General features: G+C 38.9%; 2 protein-coding genes across 4 annotated transcripts; both read right to left on the reverse strand.

Moving 5' to 3' along the window:
• Positions 1–303: 303 nt before the first annotated feature.
• On the reverse strand, positions 304–15835 carry kif3b (kinesin family member 3B). 3 transcript variants are annotated; one of them, XM_007250772.4, is made up of 9 exons: positions 15727–15835; positions 11030–12553; positions 10223–10324; positions 9629–9751; positions 8385–8503; positions 7460–7576; positions 7213–7318; positions 5723–5946; positions 304–4460 (listed from the first exon to the last, which is right to left on the reverse strand). In XM_007250772.4, exons 2-9 carry the CDS (start codon positions 12458–12460, stop codon positions 4352–4354), a joined length of 2331 nt encoding a protein of 776 aa, XP_007250834.1. In that variant the 5' UTR covers positions 12461–12553; positions 15727–15835; the 3' UTR covers positions 304–4351. The 3 variants fall into 3 exon arrangements, with proteins under 3 accessions (XP_007250834.1, XP_022533059.1, XP_049342306.1); XM_022677338.2 differs by lacking the exon at positions 15727–15835 and adding an exon at positions 15054–15088; XM_049486349.1 differs by lacking the exon at positions 15727–15835 and adding an exon at positions 14937–15042.
• Positions 15836–18111: 2276 nt separating this feature from the next.
• On the reverse strand, positions 18112–25081 carry pofut1 (protein O-fucosyltransferase 1). Its single transcript, XM_007250774.4, has 7 exons — positions 24908–25081; positions 23350–23471; positions 22711–22893; positions 21794–21906; positions 21455–21647; positions 20606–20848; positions 18112–20184 (listed from the first exon to the last, which is right to left on the reverse strand). Exons 1-7 carry the CDS (start codon positions 25047–25049, stop codon positions 19990–19992), a joined length of 1191 nt encoding a protein of 396 aa, XP_007250836.2. The 5' UTR covers positions 25050–25081; the 3' UTR covers positions 18112–19989.
• Between the last annotated feature and the right edge of the window lie 52 nt (positions 25082–25133).

The following is a 25133-nucleotide window of genomic DNA, read 5'->3' on the forward strand; positions in this document are numbered from 1 at the left end:
GTGTGAAAGCACCCTTTATAAACCATAAAATCTACCGGAGATTCTATGTAAAACCTATGTAAACACACAGAGGTGGGTAGTCCAGGTCTAGATAGCAAAAATACTTTTTACTTTTATCTAGTGTAAACAGAACTGTTCAGAATTTGTTCCTGCAGACAGTGGAGGTTAAGGAAGAGTTTCATGTGCAGCATGCATATTCAACTCAAAGAGACCTATTGTATTTCGAAAAGCACAAGAAAAAGTGGATTTTAGTGGAAGAACACTTTTAAAATGATTCAAAATTTAACAAACTATAAACTATAGTAATCATTCTTTAATTAAAGAAACAAAAATCCAACAGGTAAAAGACGTCTTAAGAGTCCTGTATTCTCAGACAGGCCAATACTACATACACACACAATCATACATTTGGGTTTTAAAACATGAAACAAAAAAAAACAAACAAACAAAAATTAGTGCATTAATGTGGAACAATTCTCTTCTTTTATGGTTGTATGAAAACAAGCAACACAAAAAAGCAGGTTTTGGTTCAGTGGATATGACTATATAGAGCAGTGTAACAGGCATTACACTGAGAGGACATACATTTATCACCACTTCCATCAGATTTCACAACAAATTTTAGTTCTGCAACTTGTTCAACAGGAACAGGGGTGACATGGTGAAGTTCAGCACAGCCTGGACAAGCCATCCATTAATTTCCGACATCAGGAAACTTCATAGCCTTTATCGCCACAGGTTATGGCGCACCAATTTTAGAAATAAAATCTCAAGCCATTCGGGAAACACCACAGATCGCGATCTTGGAAAATAATCTTTAAAAAAAAATCTTGTATGCAAAATTATAATTGTGCAGAACATTAAATAATACAAATAATACACACGAAAAATAAACAAAATAAACAATACATTCTACACTGAAGGAAACAACCATAAAAAAGTATCTACAGCTGCTTGAATATAAAACAAACAAGTTCAGTACAGCAATAAGTAATAAGTTAGCGTTATAAATGTTGCTATATGACTGCATTCATCTTTTAGTATTTTGCCTTTTACTTCCACAGTATAGCAGAATTATTTACTGACATATCTCCATATATATATATGTGTGTGTAAATATATGTCATGGGGGGAGAAGTAGGAGGGGGTTAATCAAACCCGACAGTAGCAGCAAGCAATGGAATTACCCTTGTTGGTAAGGTAGGAAGTTTGGGGAATATCACCGGTTTGATTATTAGTTCAGAATCACATTTACATTAAGTGTTTTCTAAGCCCAGTTCTGGAGTACCAGCATCATGATCTTATACAGGAGACCAGTGTCAACACTGTCATTTTTAGAGCAGTCTTCTATACTGAAGGATATGTGGAACTTAAATCCAGTTTCTAGTCCTGGACTGGCTATGTATCAAGTCATACCTACCAAGAAATACATATTCAATGTTTGGAAACTGGATTCAAGGACCTCTGTTTAGAGTTCTCTGCGATTTGACTGCATTTCCCTGTACTTAGAAAAGAGCACAACACACATAAACGACTCCAAGCCATATTTAATTGAACAACTAAGCTTAATCCCGGTCCAGCACATTGGCACAAAAAAAACTTTGGATTGTATTCTAATGAAAATTAAGATGCATGCATTTACACCTGGTAGTCAAATATGTGGGAACAAATATGGATAGGCCAGTTATAATTGTTACATTCTCGACTTATTGTACGATATATAAACATGACCCCAATAATTTTGCTGACTTTGATGTTGCTTACTGTTTCAAGTTGCATTATGTAATAAACATTTTTATATTCCAATTCCAATAACTAAATATTTCTAATAATTCAAACTCTTTAGTGTGCTTTAAAAGGGTGTCATTGCTTTAGTCTGCTATTTAATTATTATTGCATTCTTGACATAAAATAGTCTTGATGACCATAATATTGTTTATCACAATAATTTCTGGGACAATATAATGTCCAAAAAATATTGTTCATGTGTCCTGGTCTTGCAGTCGTAATCCTGATATTCAACACATGAATTGACCAGGTGTAAACAGGGTCTTTATGTGATTAGTATCTGGATTGTGATTTGAGTCACATGCATTTACAAAATGTGTCTTTGAAATCCAATTACGTGGGATTAAATGGGAAACTTTGTTTGCAATTGGGCTGCAATTCACATTACCTTTGAAATTTGGTTCTAGATGAGATTTCAATTTGTGAGCATAAGACATGAATGTGAATAGTCAAACACTATCTGAGCAAACATTGTTGAATGAACTGAATTGTTGTTTGCGGCTTGTAATGTGAACACAGCCTTGGAAGAGACAGGTGTGTTTACACTGCTACCAGATTGTATTTTTAAATACTTCTCAAACCACATGAGATTTCTGTGTTTTAAATTTGTTTTGGGTGTGTTTACACTTGTGTTTCTACGTGGTTTGGCCTTGATCTAGAAATAATCCCGATATTCGAGATGCATGAAGTACCAGGTGTAAACATGTTATGTAAATATTTTTGCTCTTTTTTCAAGTACAGGAAAATGCACACAAAAAGTTATTTTTCATTATAATCGATGACACAATACAGATGCAGAAGACAGATTATGTCAAACAAACGCAGCAGTGTTAACTTTTTTTATAATATATATAGTCAGTGCCACACAAAAACCTTGCTAACACAAAAATTACAACTTTACAGGAGAAGGAAAAAACCTTTCTTCAATTTATTATGAAACATAAAAATTGCCAGATGAACACAAAAATGGAGATAGGGTTTTTGTGTGCCATTGATATATATATAGAGAGAATGCTGTTCTAAGATAACAGAGTCCCAATCTACAGATGTTTCCAAAGGTTCCGAAAAGCACAGTGATGTTTCTAAACAGCAGTGGATAGTCAGCCCTTATGATCCCCTGCTGGCTCAATTATCTAGGGGCTTGGATTCAATTGTATGAGTTTGCAACAATCAGTTCATTCCAAGGGACACATTCTTAACCAGGGGTGGGCAATTCTGCTCCTGGTATGGCCAGATTCCTGCACAATTTAGTGATTTTCCTGCTTAAGCAAACCTAATTCAGATAATCTGTTAATTTGTCAGGTTTATTATGAGTCTGTTTGAGCAGAGAAATCAGCAAACTGTGCTGGAATTTGGCCCCAGCTGCCCACCTTTGCTCTTAAACATGGAGAGGAACAGCAAAACACCCTCCGGTCTTCCTTTTTTTACAAGTAAAAAGGGAATAGTAAGTAAGGCACCTTGGAACCCCTGATGTTTTGGTTATGTGTTGACCTGTAAAAACCTCCCCACTCCTGTCTTTCCTAATTGGGTGACCAAAGAGAACAGCATCTACATGTTACAGCTCTGATTAGACACATTGATCCGATCCAGAAGCTTTTTTTATGCCCCGTATTCTCTTGACCACTGTATTATAGTGTTAGAGGTACACAGAGAAGGAAGGGCTGAGGAGCCACTGGATTACTGGACCCATGAGCTAACATCTTTGCTCTCTTGCTCACAGGTTAACACTACAGCGCACGGGTGGAGACGAGCGAGCAAGAACGCTCGGCCCCAGCTATTGAGACCTTCTTTATGTGAGAGAGTTTTTACAAGTTTTAATTTGTTAAATCCTACAATTATATATATATAAAAAAAAACATAACTATATATGACCTAACATCTGTGAGCATTCGCACCTACAACCACACATACCACCACACAGTGTGACCCATTAACATATCGATGTATTGCCAACCCAGGTTTAACTGTGGTCTTTAACTCTCTCTCACACACATGTAAACAGCACAAACGCACAAATCCGAAACCTGCAGCTATAGCTCAAGTAAAGGCCTAAGCCATGGAATTCAAACTCCGTGCCACAGTACACCAAGAACGTGGATGTTCTCAGCTAATTAATAAGACTATGCATTAAAATTAAATAAATGTAACTTATATTGTGCTCTGAATGAAACAGCTACTTACATCTAAAGACAAGTTAGTCCCACACAAACACAATCCGCTCCTTTGTCAGTTGAACTCAGGAAAGCTTCTGCTGTTTGTTGTTTCGTTTAGTGTCTTTTCTTTTAAGTGTTTTAAACCAGCAAGCGGCATGTTTGTGCATCACAACGAAAGTGGTCCTAATCGCGTCCACCAGCATTATGGAACTGGTCTCATACTAGAATCAGACAAGGAGAGAAAAGTATAGCATTTCCTCTCACTTTCCTCTCATCTTCCGGAACTTCCAGACAGATATTTACATCTTCGTTAGGCTCATCTGTTCATCTGTGGCAGAGTCGCAGAGTTTGTTTGTACCTGTCCAGGAGAATTAAGGGACTTGACGTGGAGTGGGGATTAGTAGGAGGTGTCATTTAGGCACAAGGCCACGAGACTGTGGGTACAAAGGGGATCCCGAGGTGGACGAGGGGCTGTGGGCTGAAGTGGGGGTGCTCACCTTCTTGCCTGTTTTGGGATGGCTGTGAAAAAGAAGGGAAGGTTGGGGTAGTAAAAAAAAAAAGAAAAGATAAGAAAATAATGAGGTTATTTAAAAAGAGGAAAACTCAAACAGGTTAAATTAAATGATAAAAATAAGAAAATAAATAATCTGCCATGCATTACAGTGTTTCTTCTAGGATTTAATTCAGCAGTGGCAGGCCCTCATTCTCCAAATTCAAATTAAACTCCAATTAAATAAAGTTTTTAGCATTACTAATCCTGCTTTGAATTTGATATTAGCTGTACAGGGCTAGGATTAGGGGTGGGAAACTCTAGGCACCTCCAAATCAATTTCTTTTCAGTCTGAGATGCATCTTTTTCTTCTGTATAGAATTTACTTTTTTTCTAATTGCATGTCTACCTGGTACTTTTAGATTACAGCATCTGTAAGGATTCACAAATAATCCTGATATTTAATAGGTTAATTAATAGTTTAATTTTAGACACTATATTTCTATTTACTAAAAAGCATAGTTATTTCAATTACTCAAATGAGTAATGCAAAAATCTAGGTTTAATGTTGTTAGGGTAATATTAAAACCAGCTACCAGGAAAGCAGAAACAATAAGGTGATTATAATGTTATGGCTGTCCAGTTTAATATATTTATGGAGCTGGTTTTTATGTTGCTGATCATTGTTTGATGAATAAATTATTGAGCATGGAATCATACTAAGTGTGTGCCCGTTACATAAAATGTGTACATGTTAATAGGCTTTTGTGAATCATTTAGAATCGTCCACATTTGAGGTGAGATGCATCTAATAATCTAAAATTTTACTGACCTCTAGCTAGGATAATAACTTTAGCTGAGGTAACTTAGCCTAAGCATCTGTTTGTTTTCCGTAGCTTTCTGTTGTCTTGCTTTCATTTAATGTAGTACTCTCAAAATGCTGTGCACTACATTGTGGTGCACTGAGGATTTAAACAGTGGAGATGCGCTGTGTCAGTTCCAGTGCGTGACAGGCTCTACACTACATGGCAAATGTTATTTTCAAAGGTAAAACTCATGTAAATTAAAGTTAACATTTAAATCAACCTTTTTTTTCTCCCAAATGTAAAATCAAAAGCCCTTCAGAGAGTTTTGCAACTGTAAACTCATGACCTTTCATAAAAACTCTGAAGCATACACATAGAAGAAACACTGTATTAAGCGCATTGCAGAGGGCAAAGTGAGTCAAGCAGAACCAAGAGAAGCAGAACGAGGAGAAGGAGCAGGAAGTAAAGGGAGGAGGGGTTCTCACCCTGACTTTGGCTTCTTGGAGAAGCCCCCAACTGCAGCGCCAAGGCCCAAACCTGGACTGGAGGCCAAGCCAGTATAGAGGCCAGAGGCGTCTACCTGGATCTCATCCTCTTCTCTCAGAGCATCTTCTAATGCTGCTGCCACCTTAGGAGCGATCACAGGTTCCTCATACTCTTTAGTGGTGCGGGAGGGCAGGTCCAGCTCCAGCATCAAGATATTCTCGGCCTGATGGAAAGGGAAAATGAAAAGTATGTTACAATGAACAAAGTGCTCCCACACTTGTTTAGGTCAATGCTGATGCTGAGATTTCCAAAAGACTAGGGCCTTAAACAAGGAAGCTGTTACTAGCATATAGTGATCACTAGATGGCGCTTCATGGTAATATGTCAATGCTGGACATGACATGTGGAACCAGGTCAGTGCTTATCTGATTCCAATCAATTGGTTTGTTTGTTTTACATACTTAAAGTCTACATGACAAAAAAATTGTAAAATAAATATTTTGTCTTTTGCATTAAAGTATATGCGCATTATAAAATATATTTTATCTTTTTTTTTTTTTTATCAGAATTGGTCCCGACTATCAAATTTATGGTTTTGTTACATCCCTAAGACACATCAACATAAAGCCACCTGTTAGACTAGTAAGTAAAATACAGAAGTTTGTGGTTTGAGGTGCAACAACCAAACAGAGAGTTTGATGGACAGAATAATAATGCCAGGTTCACACACACGATTTTAGCCCAGTTTTTCAGTTGCCGACAAAAACTCTGCTCAAATGCAAATCCGGGATCTCTCAGGGCTCGCTCAGTCATGTAGTGTAAACTATTAAGCCGCCACCGACTGATCAATAGCAGACTCCTGGCAAATTTTTAGCATGCTAGATATCTGACCCAGTCGGCGACTGAGAGTCAGAAGCAGCGGCTACATACTGCCAATGGAATTACCGTACGGAGAAAGAAAGAAACCACAGGTCCAAAACACACCCCCTGCATTACCAGAGCCGTTTATGGAGAGTCTGACCACTTTCTATTCCCCCTGTAATATCATGAAATGACTAGGGGGAGCCTGCAAGTGAGTCCCCTATGAATGGGGTGAATTAAAGCAAAAAACTTTAAATTAAAAATAATAACGAACTACTTGTTCTGAGTATTTCTTTACAATTTAGAAAGTTGAATAATGTATTTTACTAAAAAGGCAAAGTTTTCTGTTTATCTACAGAAAATAGGTTTTAAACTGTAATGCACTAAATTTATAACATCATAAAATTAGATTTTCATTTTCAACACTATGCCCGTCAATTAAATAATAATTATTATAATAAGATTGATAATCAATAAATACATTTTCTTTCCAATATATCGTGCTTGGATCTTCTAATAGGCAGCACTTTTTGTGAATGACGGCATGCTTTTAATTAGCAGTCTGAATCAGGACTGACATCACCATAGGTCTGCTGCATCCCAGTGGTGTATGGAGTGGTGTACGCACCCTGTATCTGGCATCAGGCCGCATCATCATGGACATGCGGGCATGCTGACTCAGTGGCCTCCTGTAGCCTACTGCAGATACCGGCCTCGTCATCATCTGCTGATCGCTGAGAGACGGAGGGACAAAAATATCATTGAGTGAGAACTGAGCCACTGTACCAAGAAGAACACAAAAGCATCATATCTTTTGCTGACTTCTGCTAACCCAGCTGTGCCAATGTGCAAATATAAAATTAGTTTTTACTTACTCTTGAATGCGAGTAATGGGTCTCATCTTCCAGTTGTCATCCTCCTCGTCGAAGGTGGCCCTCATGACGATCTTATTCTTCTCCTCCAGTGGAATAAAGTTTTCGATGATTAAATGCCTGGTGGAAAGGACCCAGAAAATAAAGGTCAACACAAGCACCCTGCAGGGACAGCCTGGCAAGCATACTGTGCTGCTAATTAAGGTCATTTCTGATCCTGCAAAGCTGTGTTTGAAGTGCCTGTAGTGGAGTATCAGCACTGGTAGTGCTGGATTCTTAGACTATATGCTTTATCATGTAAACCAGGGGGTTCCAATCTCATCTGCAAAGTGCTGCTGCAGATTTTCATTTTAAGGTTTTCCTTCTAAATAACCAGCAGTACGTCAGATTCCCCTTGTTTAATATCAGCTGGTCAGTTTTCAAGACACCATCTATATGCACCATCACTCTTTACTATAAATGTTTTTGATTACATCATAGTCACAGCAACATAACTGTTTGGAAGAGGAGGGTACCAGCATGGTTAAAGGTAAGTGAGTGGGAGTGTAGAGTAAAGGGGAAGGAAATGAGCCCCAGTTGTTAAGTGCATGATTTATCATCTTACTGTATTATGTTACTTGACTGGAAAGTACAAACACTGCATGTGTACACACACACACGAACAGTAACAGCAGCAGAGCTTATGAGATTCTTGTGGAAATACATCAATAGGTTTTTTTGTGTGTGTGTGCAGGCTTTTAAAATGCCAATGTGGGTAGGATACATGCAGATAATGGATTGTGGGCTGACTAGTGATGGTACACAGGACAAAGCACATTTAGATAAAAGCTACAGCTAATAGGAAAAGGTCAGCACTAACATAAGGTCAGGAGAAACCATGCAAATTACATCAAGATCTGAGAACGATTCAAGAAGTGATCATACTAACTTTAGTTTCAGTTCTCGGGTCAGTTCGTTCTGCGTCTGCTCCAGCTCCTGTCTTTCCTTTATGTGGTCCTCCTGGACATCATGAATCTCTGCCTTCACAGCTTGTAGCTTAGCGAAGAGCTGAGAGACAGAGAAAGAGAGAGCGAGAGAGAGGGAAAAAAAAGAGAGAGATGATAATCACCATAGCAATAGCAGTACAAGTAGCATACACATGCTCAGCCAGGCGGACCTAAATGACTCAAGCCTAATCATGTATAAACGGGAAGGGGGAACACAGAGTTTCTGGGACAGTTGGCCTCAAACAAATGATTTGGAAGAGCTGAGGTTGGAGCTAAAAATAAAACTGCACACACACACACTGGATCTTGTTTAATCTGATATTTGACGGTGCCAGCGAAAAAACACTTAGGCAGCAGTGAGGATACGCAGGACTGAGCTGCTTTTAACAGATGCACATCAGCAATACTTACACATGTATCATTGGCCACATTCTAACTGCTTACTAATTTAGTGTCAGCCATTTCAGAAAGGGAAACATGCCAACGTGTTTTGTGCCAGTAACAGTAAGAGTGTCTGTTGCATACTACACACTAACACTCTACAATAAGGTATATACTTATACTCATCTAAATAGAGAGAGTTTGGCAGGTTGTTACACAAAAAATAATGTACTAACCAGTATTATACTAAAAGGAAACAAAAATAACTGCTATACCAACATATGCCACTGCATATGCCACTAATGGCACTACAAATGTCACTAGTATTGTTCCAGATGTGAGTAGCTCCTCCCTTTTTATTTTGCATTGTGGTATGACCAGTAGAGTGGTAGAATGAGTATGTATTGAGAATTTTTGCTTTATATAGTTTTATCTATAATTCATACTAAAAAACTAGTTAGTATTAGTAATTAGAACGCAATTGGAATGTATCCTTACTACTACTAACCACACCATGTAACTTTAGAGAATCAGGCAGGAAAAAAACCTGCAAGAACTGTATAATACTGCATGGTGTCATTAAAAAATAAAAAATAAATTCCTGTAATCTCCCAATAGTCATGTGGAAAAGTGTGTCATTTATAGCTTGCTTAAAACAGGAAGTCCACTTCCTAACTGTAAAGAGAGTGAAAGAGGAAGCTACATTCAATGTATTACTATTAATCACCATCTTGAGAAGCATTTGATAATTAGGTCACACTAACCTCCATTAGGGAGAAAAAAAAACATGCACACAATGCAGTACCTTTTTCAGCTTCTTGGTCTTAATGTCGACTTCTTGTTGAAGAGAGCTGTACGTCTCCTTCAGCTCAAGTGTCTCTTCATCACGACAGTCCATCTCCTGCTGCATCTCCCGCTCACGTCTTTTCTGTTATACACAAACAAGTGCACATCTCAAAAGAGGACATGTTCTAGTGTGTACAGTAACAAAATTGTGCATGCACTTGTCCAGTGTAATATAAAATACTATAAATAATGTTTACTTGTAGATTTCAAAGTTAGCATTTACTGTATTTATTGGTTCTTGGAGCATTTGACTCAAAAGCAAACTTAATGCAAAATTAAGCTGCAGCTATTTAACTTTTATTGCTGAAAATGATCATCATCGCTGAAGAATAAGTCCTAAATGCTTCCACTGCCATTTACAGAAAGGAGACCAGATATTTCGATAAGCTTTTATTTCATAAACCTAAAACCAAGTTTCCTAAAATAGACCCATATCAAAACACTAACATAGCTCAAATAACCAGTGCCATTTTCTGCAACCTTGAAAAAGTGCAAACACAGCTTTGCTTAAGCATAATGCATTCATACTGGATCTCTTTCATAAATGTTTTACCTGTTCTGCTATCTCTTGCCTCTTCAGCTCCAGAATCCTCTGCTGCTCATTAGTGTGGTCAACAATGTTCTTTCCTCCAACCAGCAGCTTGCTCTCCATAGCCTTGGAGTAAGGATAGCATGAAAGCAGTTAACAGAGAGTAATGTCCACATGTTTTGACACTATCCACATGTATCGTGTTGTTTTTGAGAAATAAGATATTCCCCCTATCGCTTTTGTAAATATTTCCATGCACACAGGAATGAAAAGGCTTGCATGAGAATTCTAGCCCTATATGGAATGTTGGTATATCAAAGAAAGACGTGAAAGAACCAAGAAGGAAGACCACAGGTTTAATCCCAAATAACACATTAATCCCTATGTAGTGCACTACATAAGTCAGGAAATTACAAATCAGATTATAAATCCAAGTAGATCATTATATATTTGAAATAAAAAACACTCTTTGAAGACAGAGCTCTTCAAAGAGCACTTACTCTCCTAACATCTCTAACACACTAACTACTTCTAACCCCATTTCCTTCCTCCCCTACTTCACTTCTCTATCCCTTTATTTCCCTTCGACCTCCTTTAAGCCCTAAAAAAACGGATTATCTTAATTCCTATTACTTTTGTACTTCATTATTGTAAGTCGCTTTGGACAAAAGCGTCTGCCAAATGAAATGTAATGTAATGTAATGTAAAAATAAAACACCCCCACTTTTTACAAATATATCCAGATCTGTGGTCAGGGTCTTACACAAGAAGACCGTCTACTACCTACAGTGTAATTTAGACCATTAATGTGTAAATGTGTGATCTGCCTACCTTGACTTTGGCCGAGAGCATTTCTGATGCTTCTTTTTCTCGGCGCAAATCATCCATCTTTCTCTCTTTTTCCCTGAGCAGTCGCTGTTTCTCCTCTGCCACCAGGCTGTGGTCCTCCATGATGGCCTTCCTCTCCCTCTCCAGCTTCTCCTGCTGCTCACGCCAATAATCTGTGATGTTCTTATCCCCATCTACCACATCTTCTTCTTCATCGTCTTCATCATCGTCATCACCCTCCTCCACATCATCATCCAGTTCTTCTCCTTCCTCGCCAACCCTTCTCCTCCTCCTTTTCCTCTTCTTCTTCCCAGAGCGTTTCTCCAGCTGTTCCTTCAGGCGGGCAATCTCCTCCTGGAACTCCCGCAGAAGGGCGTCTTTCGGGTCTTCGTTAATACGGGGTTTGTTCTTGATGTTTTTGGCGCGATTGGAGTACCGCAATGTAGTAAGTGTTTCCTCTACATTGTAGGAGGCTGGTCCGATGTTGGCCACCATGACTGTTCTGGCATTACCTCCAAGGGAGTCCTGCAGCAGTCGAGTGAGTTTAGAGTCTCGGTATGGAATGTGGGTACTTCTTCCATCCACTAGTGCAGAAATAACATTACCCAAAGCAGAGAGGGAAAGGTTGATCTTAGTTGCCTCCTTTAACCGTTCACCCTGAGCTCCTGTCTTGGTCTGCCTCTCACTTCCAGCCAGGTCAACCAAGTTGAGTTTTCCCACACGAATGTGATTCTCCCCGTCTGGTCCGAGCTCACTGCACTCGATAGTGATGACAAATATGGCATGAGATCGAGAACTGTGCTCGTTCATGTTGGTAGCCCCAACCGAGCGGTTCTGGTTACCTACATTCATAACATGCTCGATCTCTCGAACACTTTTAGTGACAAACGAAGAAAGATCTTTGACGTAAACACCTGTGTCAGGCCGTTCCTTCAACTCCAAGCGACGTGACTGGTCTTTGGATAACAGGTCCCTAATCTCTTCTTGGTAGATCTCCAAATAAGATGCCCTGACCAGGTACTGTTGGTTCTGTGAGCGAGAGATGTGTGTGAAAATGTGTTCAAAAGAATTGGGGATGACTCCTCTCCTTTCAGGGTCGTTGCGCACACCTTCCATAGTGTATGTCTTCCCAGTGCCAGTCTGTCCGTAAGCAAAGATGGTGCCATTAAAGCCCAGCAAAACAGAGTCCACTAGAGGCCTGAATGTTTCGTCATAGAGGTCAATCTGCTTTGAATTCCAGTCATAGACCGAGTCAAAGGTGAACACTTTGGGGTGCTCGTGGGAGGAAGCACCTTTGGGATTACGTACAGCGACCTGGCCTAGCTTTACGTCCACAGAGACCACCCTCTCAAAGTTGGCAGCACGCTCCTTTTCGTTCATGGGGCGACAACGCACCACGACCTTCACCGCCTCTGAGCTCTTGCTTTTGGACATGATGGCTCAGACTTGTGTAGTGCCGTATGTGCTGGCTTCTGTTTCTGTAATAGCACTATTTTTTCACAGTGATAACACTGCCAGCATCAGAGCCTGCAAAAAAAAGAGATTACAAATGACAGCTGTTCTTGCATAATGCACACAACAAAGCAGCCTGAAATAGCTTTGACAATAGTCTGAAAATCTAATATAAGCTACTGCATATGATATATCACACTGAATAGTTGATGCCAATAAATGTGTTAACCTAAAATCCAATCTAGAGCTCTTGAACTTGAGTTTATCAATTAATCAATCTTAATGATGCTCATTTACAGTGTAGCCAAGCATTAGAGAAAAAAAGGGACTGGAAACGGTATGCATGAATTTATAGTTCATGACATTAAAGTAAGTAAGTAAAGACCTATCAAGAGGGGATTAGTTTCTCAGGGGGACGTCTGTGAAAAATATTTTACACTTCTACTCTTGCATCTGGACTGCAATTAAAAAAACAGGAGGACCAGTAAGTTGTTTGGTTTTCTTGGTCAAAACATTGTTTACAGCATCTCCTCCATTTGCACTCAATGTTGTGTTTACGTGGGTTTTAGTCAGTCTTTTTCTCGTCCTGACGTTCAGATAAAATCAATATTTTCGTTAGTCTTGAGACTTGGCTCACACAAATAGACAACCAATATGAGAACTATGGGAAGCCGGAAGACAAGAATATATTTTACATGAATGTTTACAAACGATTTGAAAAAGAACATATTTTGCAGTTAATATGCCTTATATTTTAAACACAGGTAGCAATTTAAAATCTGTTATTTTGTTGTGCACTACTTTGTCTTCTTGTGCAGTGTTATTTTTGATACAAACAAGTTAAATAAATACACATTTTGCAAGAATTATGTTCTTCATTGCATTAATTCTATCTAAAACAAAGGCAAATGTATAGTAGAGAAACTGTGATTCTTTGCTATACAAGGTTGTAGCAAAAAAGGGGGAAAAGCGTATAGGCAGAGTTGAACACAAAATGTATTCTATTAAAACAATATCAAGAACTAACAGTGTGTCTGAAAAATACACTGCTGATGGGGTCAAAAGTTGTGAGTCTCTGATAAATCACAGTTTAGATATACACATTATTTGTAACTTAATATGTAATATGTATTGCATGTAAACTCCACCAGAGGCATTATATTAGTAAAAATCCAGCTGTAGTCTTGCAAATAGTGATCCCCAGTCTTTGATAAATCTTAGTCTGTGATTAAAAAGTGTGTGACTAGTCTTTAGATGTGGGAGGGTGTCCGATTAAAGGTCTATGAAAGGTCTTTCAGAGTCTTTTCAAAAACGTGTAGTGTATGGACAGCTTAACCAGCCTTTTCTAGTGGCTAACATTGTCAAAAACTTAGGTTAACAATGATGACCAATGCAAGCTTATGTTAGGTGTGAGCCAACTAACGTAATTAACTTTATAGGCTAGCTACGTGTGCAGCTAATAAAATATTTGACAGTTAACATAGCTAGCTAGTTAGCTAACTCGCGTTTATAACTAGAGATTTTATCACTTTGTCAGCAAACATTTGGAGCTTCAAACTCATAGCTAAACAGCCAACGATACAGCTTTGGCAAATTAGCCAGCACACGTTAACGATGGAAGGCAGATAAACAGCGCTAGCCTAACCTTAGCCAAGACATCTAACACCGGTAGGATACTTTAAAACGGTGATATCCTTACACTCACTACGGTTAGGTTACTTAACTAAAACTGTAAGGTGCAGTTAGCTAACCTAGCTGACATTTTAGATATTTTATTACTTTACCAGCAATACATTTGGAGCTTCACACAAACACATAAAACCGTTAATAGCTAACGATTAGAGTGGAGTAACTGTTTCGGTCATGCAGACGAGAATTAACGTTAAGTCTAACGTTATTTGAAGTCGCAACCTAACATAAGCTAGCTAATTTAACTGGGTTATCATGCTTGGCCATTCAGAAAAACTCGATGTGACTAACCAGGACAATGTTTGCTAGCTAACTAATTAGCTTAACCTAGCCAAACAGCCTTTTTCAGTGGCTGACATGGTCAACAACTTGATAATGTTGAAGAATGGCAGCTTATGTTAGCTGTGGGACAGCTAGGTTAGCTAACTAGCTAACTAATTAACTTAATTAGCTAGCTACCTGTCTGAAACTGTAATGTGCAGCTAGCTAATAAAATATTTGACAGTTAGCATAGCTAGCTAGCTAACGTTAGCTAACGTTACTGAGACTGTATCACTTTGCCAGCAAACAAATAAAGCAAACAACGGTGCGGCTTTGCCAAATTAGTTAGTTAGCGTTAGCTAGCCAACGCACATAACGTTAACCATGGAAAGCAGATAAACAGCGCTAGCTAGCTAAACAGCATTTTGTAAGCTAATGCTAGCTAGCTAACACCTAACCATAGCCAATTTACAACTAGTACGATACTTTATAACGGTGACATCCTCACCCTCTCCACTGTTATATTTCATTCTGTGACAGAAATGTCGTTAAACTCGTACTATTTCAGCGTAATTAACTAAAGACTGTCGACTGTTTGGGGTATAAATCAGAGACAGACACATACCGGCGGCTCAAACCGGCTCAATCAAAGCAGTGTTGTGTCGAGTTGTGCTACCCTGTCAAACCGTGCTTCCCTAGTGTATATTTTAACGTAAAAAAATGCCATAAAAAGCACCATTCTTATAAAAAGAATTTTCGGCAGGGTATTTGAAAAGTCTGAATGAATATATTAGGATGCAGGTAAGTTAATGTTAATATGGGTGATTATAACCCGTTTTTTGTTGCTCACTAATTACTTTTATTATTATAATTAACTGCCATTTACACATTTGTAAAACTCAGACAACAAATGACAAAGACAGATGGCTCAGTTTGTTGAATGCACCCAAGTACAATTGAGTAGAACCCCCATTAAACACAGAAACTACAATAACTCAAATAAATTGTTCCGCGCATGCGCACTGGTGTTGAGAAGCCCATTTCTATGGGTAGCACAACTCGACAGAACACGGGCGCTCCTCAGCAACCCCGCGCGAGCGGCCTAGCAACGCCAAACACTCCTTTTACGACCCCCGCGGCTAACAGGGCTAAGCTAGCTAGGCTAAAAGCAGCCAGATAAGGTTACTGTTTATTCCTAAAGCCGACAGTGACTTTCCAAAATAAGCACCGCTCGCTTCCCCGCAGTCTTGGGGGAAACAGGGCATACATAAACACCCGGAGCTAAGCTGTGGGCTCACCCGTGTCTCAGCGCTCCCTCTCCGGCAGCCATTTCTGCCTCTCCTGCTGGACCCCAGATCACACTGTGAGGGAGGGAGCTGTTGTTTCACTCTGATAGAGTAGGCTGGGCAGAGCTGCTCCACATTACAAATACAACCGCTTCACGGTCTGCTACCGTTAAAGGGCCAGTATTCCACATTTAGGAGACACGAAATGTACAATATATTGCTTAAAGTATTTACTCTTCCATCAAAATCATTGAATTCAGGTGTTCCAGTCACTTGCATGGCCACAGTTGTATAAAACCAAGCAACAAGCCATGCAGACTGTTTCTACAAACATTAGTGAAAGAATGGGTCCACAGTCAACTGTCAGTGATCTTATAAGAAAGTGGAAGTGATTGGGGGTTTCACAGTGGGAAGAGCTGTGTCCTCACAGCAATAAGGCCTGGGTTCAATTCCCCACTAGGGTCACCGGGGCCTTTCTTTTTTAGAGTTTGCACGTTCTCACTGTGTCTTTGTGGGTTTCCTCCCACAGTGCAAAGATGGTTTAGGTGGATTATGTGTGTTAGAAATTAGCAGGTGTGTGTGCGAGTGTCTGTCTGTCTGCCCTGGAACGGATTGGCGGCCTTTGCAGGGTGTATCCTGCCTTCCGTCAGATGATGATGGATGGATGGAAGCAACTGGGAATGACCATTGACAGTATATATTAACTGGACCAAGCCATCCCGCTGATTTCAACGGAGCCAGGTGAGGCCAATCGTGTCACTTCCTGATCGGCTTCTCGTGGGGCGTTAACCGGGAAAGTGAGAGACTGCGCAGGCGCCAGCATGACGCGAATCTTCCGCGTGCCGTGCAAACAACCGTACTGTTTATAGGAGCTGCACAGAACTATTTACTCCACAGTGAGAAAAGCTCCATTCCGTCCCATAATGGGGCTTTTATTGAAAAAACAGCAGATAAAAACTAGAATTACTGATAGCCAATATCAGTCCACGAATTTACTGAAGAATATTCATAGTTTATCTATATAACAAGGATTTAGAAACTCAGTAATAAGAATAATAAATGTGTAATATAAATTACAGTTATATCTCTACATTATAATTCTCATAGTCTATCTTACATCTATTTACTACTATCTTACTATCTACAATGTATTAACTGATAGTAGTAGCATTATATTTGCATAATAAGAGGTTACTTTGACCCTGCTCTCATTCAATCAGCTCTGTACTTTTAAATTAAGAGGAGCAACTTCTCCAAACATTACAGCGCGGTATTTTGGGTCGCTGTCTTTTTACGTCATCGTTAGCATAGTTGTATAAAAATGTTATTTTCTAAAGCTATGAACAGATTATTAATCTTATGGATCAAATGGCAGAAAATCCGTTCTTTGTAGAAAAGAACACGGGTCATAATCAAAAACGGCTTGGAAATACATTTATTATTGGTTCAAAGACACCCCGAAATGAATGGAAGTGAATGGATAGCTTTGCTCAAATGGTCCTCTCATCCCTTAGCAGCACACTTCCGGTGGCACGTTTTGGAAGGGGAAAGCTGGGGGCCTGGGAATGACAGACACAAACAGGTAAGGCCACTTAAAATGACGGAGCAGGGTTAGCGAATGTTGAGGTCACGCAGAGGTCACCAACTTTCACCAGTCAATTGCTACACACCTTAAAAACATAATGTGGCCTCCAGATCTGCTCAAGAACAGTTTTAGACAAAAGGGCTCCATGAAATAGGGTTCCATGGCTGAGTAGTTGCATCCAAACCTTACATTACCAAGCACAAAGCAAGGTCCATGAAGACACCAATGAACAACATTGGTGTGGAAGAACTTGACTGGCTTTCACTGTCCTAACCTTAACCTGACAAAACACCTTTGGGATGAATTACAGTGGAGACTACAGGCCATGCCTTCTCGTCGAATATCAATGTCCTCACAAATGTGCTTTTGGAAGAATAGTTAAAAAAAATCCCCCACAAACACACCTCTAAACATTGTGGAAAGAGGTGGGTCGGATGGGTGGGTCACCGTCTTATTCAAGATCATTTGTGTGCTAAGGCAGACGAGCAATACATTTGGCAATACAGTGTATTTGTAAAGCTTGAATTAAATAAAGAACATTTTAATATAGCCCTTTTTACAACTGGAGTTATAATTTATAAATCATTCAAAACATTTAAAAGTGATCTCACCTCCAGAGTCTATATTTCCAACCATGTTTGTGGTGCTGTTTGTGGAGTCGTTTAAAAGTCGTTTAGAAATACATTCCATATTGAATACACAAGTCTATTCCTCAAAGCAGGCTGCAGCAAAGCAGATGTTTTAAAGTTGCATGAAAATAAAATTAACAAAATCTTCCATTTATCACTAGAACAAAAACACACACAAGTGAATCTCTTTTCTTGACAATTTAATGATATGTGGAATGATGTGTTTAAAGGTATTGAACTCAACCTACAAAATAATAGTAGTAGTAGTAATGCTTGTAGGTTGTCACAGTAAAAAAAAAAAAGAAAAAGAAACAAGTGACAGTATATGGCATAATAAAAGCATCTGTACTAAAGGAAGTGCTTAATCTGCAGCAGACCTTTAAGACCACAAGCCCTTAACGACCTTTTCTACAGTGTACACAAGTTCATTTTAATGAACACAAACTGACAGACTAATTTAGAACGCCCAACTCTACTATAATTAGCATCCACAGGATCATTTACTGCAGCCCTATGGTGAATCACTTACAGTGTGTAAGGATACTCACTTCTCACTTACAAAGTAGTACCTTTACCATTTAGTCATTGTGTTGTTAAAGCCAATCAATTAGTTCAGAAATGTATTTTTCTGACCTCATGAATATTATATATTACTATAAGTATTACAGTAAAAGAACCTCTGGTACCACTGTAGACTAGCAGCATTCATAACTCATCAGACGAGACATCGGAGCTCCTGCTAAAGTGCCTAGCATGCTAAAAACAGAATATAGGACATGTATGTATGCTGATATACTGGCCACAGTATATCAGCATGAACGCTTTTCAATATACTGGTATGTACACCTACATTCACTGGCTACTTTCTCAGAAACAGCTAATCTAAGTCTATGTTTAAACTACAAATCAGATTTTAGAAGATTGTATCCAGAATGATAGCTAAAAACACATACAATTTAGCAAATCACATTTGTATGTGGCTTGAAATGCAGTTACAATCAAATTTGTACAGATATGTCTCAGTCTGAACACTGTGTGTCTTTTGCATCATTAATCCAAGAAGAGTTTGCTACTGATGTAGACATCTTAAGTGAGTATTTGCAACCCACGCAAAGGCATTCGTCATATCACGAACACAAAATGCAAATAACTGCAAATAACAGTGTGAACAATCCTCTTAACAGCTTGGCTGTTGTGAACGCAGCAAATCTAGACTGTATCATAGTTGATTTTTGATCGTCTAAACAGCCAAAAACCACTAAAAATCCTGTTTTTGCTAATCTGAACCAAATCATTTGGAGGTGGTTTGAATTGCTATTAAAAATCAGCTTTGTATAGCTGTATCTTAGTCTGGATGCTCAAATCAGATTTTAATGTTTTTTTTGTGTTACTCACAACACAACAAATCACAACTTCATCAAATCCAAAATATGCCCCACCTTTTTTATATCTAAGGTTATCATTGCTAGCATTACCCAGGTTACCATTATTAACAATACCGGCGGATAACAAGTTATTCAGTATTTTGCGAATTTAAACACCATGAAAACATGTCCACACAGAAGCTGGACAGTAATGTGCATATGACTGACAGAACGAGAAACAAATAAAATAGAAGTGCTAATAAAAACTGTATAATACTACTGCTTTATTGCTGTTTTGCGGACAGTCCTTTTGCATTAATGATGGAAAGAAGATGATTAATCGGGAACAAACAAGATAAGCCATGATGATTCAGTAACTACATATGTATGAACTGCACATATAGAGTAGGTGTTTCTAGAAAATAATGGTCAATGTGCAAAAGTAAAAAGGTAAGTGTTACTCTGATACTCTGCATTTTTACCTAAACAAAAAAAATGAGTGATTCGGTTTGAAAACTCTCTAGTCGAAAAATTCATCCCACGTAATCCTAGTGCTATCTACCCTTATTAAACATTACATCAACATCCTTTAAAAAAAACAAGCAGAACCGTACTCTTCTGTAAACACAAACCGATCACCTGAGATTTCCAGATACTTAAGTTTTCACAGTCAAAAACTAAATCAGTCCAAGACGCTCTAAAGCTCCTCTTTTCTCTTCTTTTTTCCAGGATAGTCCATCCCAAAGAAAGAGGATGGCTTGCCATGGACATCTCTTTCCCTCTTTACAAAAGCTGAGAAAGATGAAACGCAATTCCCTATGAAGTGATCGGCTTGACCCAGGATGTACAGGTCAAGTTGCGCTACATCTGGCTGAAGGCTGACCACCTTTACCTAAGGTCAAAGAAGAAAAAAGAGAATAAAAGGAAAAAAGGGTGAGTTTAAAGCTCTAGTTACATGTGAACATGTCCATGATATCCAACTCCAAGCATAATAAAGTCTACCAGCACTATGATTAATGACTTAATCACTTTGAACAGATACTAGAGTAAACAAACCAGGTCATTTCTACTCAACTACAATTATTTTTAATGCAACAAAGGGTTAAACAGTTTTTAGTTAACTAGTGTAACTAATGTCAATACAGGCACAGATTCCGATATGATTTTTACTTTATGCACCCATTAACAGCTGCACCTAAAAGGAAGTGTTTGACTGCAATGCTGTTCAGAAAGAAGATAAAGGTTACCAGGAACAATAAATGATCAAGAAACTTTATTAATAAATAAATCATGTCATTATGAAGCTCAATCACCTTTCCCTTGAAATGTTTCTCAATCTCAGCACTGTGGGACTCAGAGTCAGTGGCGATGTAAACGGACTGCGCCTGCGTTTTTTCAACCCAGAGCTTGAGAGCGCGCAGGATTTCCGTCAGGTCAGGAAGACACATGGTGAAGGTGAGTGGTAGAGCAGTTTGGCGGTCATGACCCACACACTGCGGCGAGGCCATGAAGTGAGGGCCCGCCTCCCCAGTCTGCAGTAACTTACAGGCATTTTGCTGGAGGACATAGAATGAAATATGGAAAAAATAAACTTTTGGTTAGCTGGGTTTGTCTCTAATGTGATATTTAAATAGAGAAATATAAATTCGAAACCGATAAAGCGCAGACAATTAATTTTAATAAAAAAAACAGGCAAAAGAAAAACACAAATTTTCACATGTATTTTTCATATGCCATTTTAGACACTAATTAGCTTGAAATTAGCATAGCATGTTATGTTATCAAATGCTTACAGCTTATGGCAGTGGTTCCCAAACGTTGCCCTCTTAATGCATCACACACAACACTCTCTACAGTTCAAGATTTTATATTTTATTATGCTCTGAAGTGGTTGAGAAACTGAGCTTGGGTCTTATATCCAAGACTTGTTTATGTGGTTTTGAAAATGATCTTCAAAAAAAACAGACTAAATTCAAGCTTTTACTAGGAGTTGTAATAATGATGTCATTCCTGCCATTTTTTCACCAGCTGTGACTGATTACATATTTTTTTTTGTTTTAATGTTCATAAGGTTTATTTTTGCTTACACAGTATTACAGAGATAGATGAACAAAGCAACTTTACGACAGGAAAAGAATTTTTGCTAAGAGTCAGTTGCTTACCCAATCAGATCCAATCCGGAGGTGAATTCCCACAAAAGGTCTAGGCAGCAGTGTGGTGATGTGTTTTTCTCCATCCTCCACAATCTTCTCAGCCCATACTACATAGCGCTGCAGACCCAAATGCTCCTCCAGCACAGGGAACTGAGCTGGAGCTCCAGGCATAGCCAACACTGGGTGATCTGCTGCTGGAAACCTGAGGCACCAGGGAATTGGGAAATTTTGATTTGATATTTAGTTAAACACGATTATCAAAAGGGTATGAAAATGCTTTGTTTTAGATGCAGTTTTCGAGTCACTGATTAATTCCTAATTTATTATTAGGCTTTATCAGAATTATACCTTTTTATCCAGTGTGGAATATAGTAGGAGTTAAAAGAGAGTCCACCAAATGGGACAGAGCGGTCAAAGTCCACTCCAAAGTGGTCCCAGAATGGACCAAACGGATTCCCATCCTGCACACAAATCAGCACAGCTTTAGCATGTAATTCACTTAAAGTGCCTGTAGATGGCAGTGTTTCACTAATGGAACCATCAAACATGTTTGTACACCAGATGTCATTAAAGCCATTAAATCCCCATAAACACTAATCTGGGTGTTCTATGTAATTAGCCTAATCAAGCTTTTGTGGGCACCCAATAAACATGCACAAAATATGCCTTTCTTATGTCCAAAGCAAAAAAAGATCAATATATTCAATTTAATTGTTTATATTTAAAGTGATATTCTTCTGTTTGTATGTGAAACATAATATTAATGAACAGAAATAGAAATAGTGGGAACACTGCTGCGAGACATGCATGCACACACTTTAGGAAGTCATTCTGGCAGGGAGTCAAAATTCACTGGTGCATGCGTATGGGCAAAATGATGAATAAAATCCAAACTGACCATTTATATTTATTTATGTTGCATGCCCACAAATACATAAAAAATTGGACCAAATATAAAATTGACTCAAAAAAATCAGATTTTATATGTTTATACAGGACTAAAATACATGTATTTTAGTTCACAAAGGTAGTGCCAATGTAAATGTACCATTCAACTGTGTACCTTAAAGGCAAATAAGCATACTTGTACTTATTGTTGTACTACGTAGTTGTACTATTTAACTGTTTCAATTGTGTTTTCTGAATTAAAATAGACATTTAAGGGTACCATTCCAGTTATTTACAAAGTACCCCTTCAACCACGATTTTGTAGCATCTCCCCTTGAGAGTGTATAACATGTTTCCCACCAAACCCCCTTATCTACCTTCATAGGGCAGCTCTTTTTGTCGGAACTCCTCTGAACAGCCGATTCGAAGCAGTATGCAGCCCTCTGGCCCGGGGGCCAGTGCGTAGGGGCCAGATGATCCATGAAATCCTCCAGACTCACCACGCGGTGGTACTGCTTAAGTGGCTCCAGCTGGAAATACTCACTGTACGGGACATGCACCTGTTGCCGGAGGGACGGAAAAACTGTTAAATACACGGTAATAAACTTCTCCACCAAAGCTACACTGAATTAATGGAACACTATAATTTACATATTAAAACATTATACATCAATGTATGGAAACACAGGAATTCTGAGCTGTTGTAGTTAAACAGAGGTATCAAGCAGCTGACTGAGAATTATAATGTTTAAACAAAGACAAGATAATATGGGTGTAACAATATACTAATATATCGAAGTATTGATTTTTTTTTCCCCCCATTAGACCCCACTATTATATTTCCATAATTTTTTTTTTTTTTTCCTTTTCCTTTTATTTTATACTATGACAGTTTTTCGAAAATCTGATGCAGTCACAATATATTGCCTAGTGACATGTATTACTTCTTAAATTTCTTGCCAGTACACAGCCCTACAAGATAAACAGCAAAATCAAATAAAAACGCAGTGGCTTACATTTGTGTACGGCTGTACGTTATGCCGGTATACAATCCATGGAGGAACTGCCAGGGTCCGGTTGAGTGCTTTGGCAAAGGCCAGTGAGCCTAGAAAGTGGTCCGCCTGATTTCCAAAGCGACCTGCAGTGAAAGATGATGGAAAAACAACAAATGACAAACGGAGTTGACAAATGGTCAGTCACCTGACAAAACAGTTTATCTGAATGTTTCCATGCTGAAAAAATGTCCCTGCTTTATTGATAGCTGGTTTCAGATGGTCAGCTGTTATTTAATAATAATAAAAAATATGCTGGTCTACTGGCAAATTTGATCTTGCTTGACCAATTGTTTGACCAGACTTTCCAACAAATACAGTCTGACATGCTACTTAAAGAATTCAACCAGTGTGATGATCAAAGTCAAAATGCTGAATGCAGAAACATACAAACCTGAACATACCCCATATCGGTCAACAGTTAACTGACTGACTAGTTTAATTCCTCTGAGCTGGCCAAGCTGGCTTTCTACAACAGTGTGAATTTTCAGTTAAAATGGATCATACATAAAACAATAAAACTGTTTGTGTCTAATGACCCCAATCATTTGATCTGCAAGTGGCATGTTCTAACTTAAAGAAATAGTCAGTATAAAATGAAAGCAAGCATATGACATTTCTACAGCAGTCCAGTTTCCAAACACCACATAAAGTGGTCCCCCCCACAAGCTCTGCTCATGCTTGGTTGTAGCTTTAAAAAAAAGGTGGGGGGAACATAATGAGAAATAATCTCAGAAATAGTTGCAGTCTTGCAAATAGTGACCCTGCAAGATCCGCAGTCTTAGTCTGTGAGTAAAAAGTCTGTAACTAGTCTTCAGATGTGAGAGGGTGACAGACTTTGGTCTATAAAGAGTCTTTTCAGGGTCTTTTCGAAGTCGTCTATGATTAGAATAATGATGAGGTTATGAGAACGTTTGTGACAACGTGTTTATATTTACGGCATTTAACTACCGGACACTCTTATTCAGAGCGACTTACAAGGTTATACTTGTTAACGTTACAGAGCTGGGCAAATGTAGTGTTGTGTTATGGACTGTTTATGTTTGTAAGGTAGCATATTTCACCCTGAGCGTGAATTAAACATCAGTCACCCACAATGTAGCTCACTGGCAGGTAGTAGTGTTATCCACTAACTGTTACACCACACCAACACCAGTGCAAGCTTGAGGGCTCTGTTGTAGAAACGTTGTAGACGGTTGAAGGCGTTTCCGTTAGTAGAAGTCAAAATTCAAGTTCTACGAGTTTTTTTTCTCATTTTATACTGTCAATACACCTGGTGGTGGTCTCGGTAAAAACCCTGAGTAGAGACTAAAAAGCAGACTGAACAACACGCTGAGGTTCAAAAAGTAAACATTTCAGAGTTATTTTCGTGTCCATTTCCTTTAGAAACGGATAACTCTCATATTAAACAGCTACAGCTGTAAGCAGTTAAGTTACTGTTTTTAACCCCCCTCCGCTTATCCGGAGAGCTCTAGGACTGTTGCTCAAACAAATTCCTGTATTATCTACTGGCGTTTTTTACCCATGCACGGACAGTAGATCACGTATCCGTTCTCGTCCCATGTCAGCTCGGCGGCGGCGGCGGTGAGAGCGCGGACTGAGAGAAGCGCTGCGGACAGAAAACTCCAGCACAAAACTTTCCAGCGCTTCGGTTTCGCCGCCATTGTGAATCATCCACGGCCCCACAATGCACCGCGCGGCATGAGAGCAAGTGTTTTAACTCTTTAGTCGCCGAAGACTTTTTTTTT

Source organism: Astyanax mexicanus, chromosome 13 (genome assembly GCF_023375975.1).
Source record: "Astyanax mexicanus isolate ESR-SI-001 chromosome 13, AstMex3_surface, whole genome shotgun sequence".
NCBI classification, from domain to species: Eukaryota; Metazoa; Chordata; class Actinopteri; order Characiformes; family Acestrorhamphidae; genus Astyanax; species Astyanax mexicanus.

What these genes read in the sequence shown, in the direction of transcription:
- pofut1 (XM_007250774.4), bottom strand. Translation starts at nt 25,049, where the DNA reads ATGGCGGCGAAACCGAAGCGCTGGAAAGTTTTGTGCTGGAGTTTTCTG. An exon ending in TCCGGATTGGATCTGATTGG is followed by an intron (nt 20,849 to 21,454) that starts GTAAGCAACTGA and finishes TATGTCCTCCAG; the next exon opens with CAAAATGCCTGTAAGTTACT. An exon ending in AGAAACATTTCAAGGGAAAG is followed by an intron (nt 20,185 to 20,605) that starts GTGATTGAGCTT and finishes CTTTGACCTTAG; the next exon opens with GTAAAGGTGGTCAGCCTTCA.
- kif3b (XM_007250772.4), bottom strand. Translation starts at nt 12,460, where the DNA reads ATGTCCAAAAGCAAGAGCTCAGAGGCGGTGAAGGTCGTGGTGCGTTGT. An exon ending in GGCAAGAGATAGCAGAACAG is followed by an intron (nt 9,752 to 10,222) that starts GTAAAACATTTA and finishes TGTGTATAACAG; the next exon opens with AAAAGACGTGAGCGGGAGAT. An exon ending in AGACCAAGAAGCTGAAAAAG is followed by an intron (nt 8,504 to 9,628) that starts GTACTGCATTGT and finishes TCTGTCTCTCAG; the next exon opens with CTCTTCGCTAAGCTACAAGC.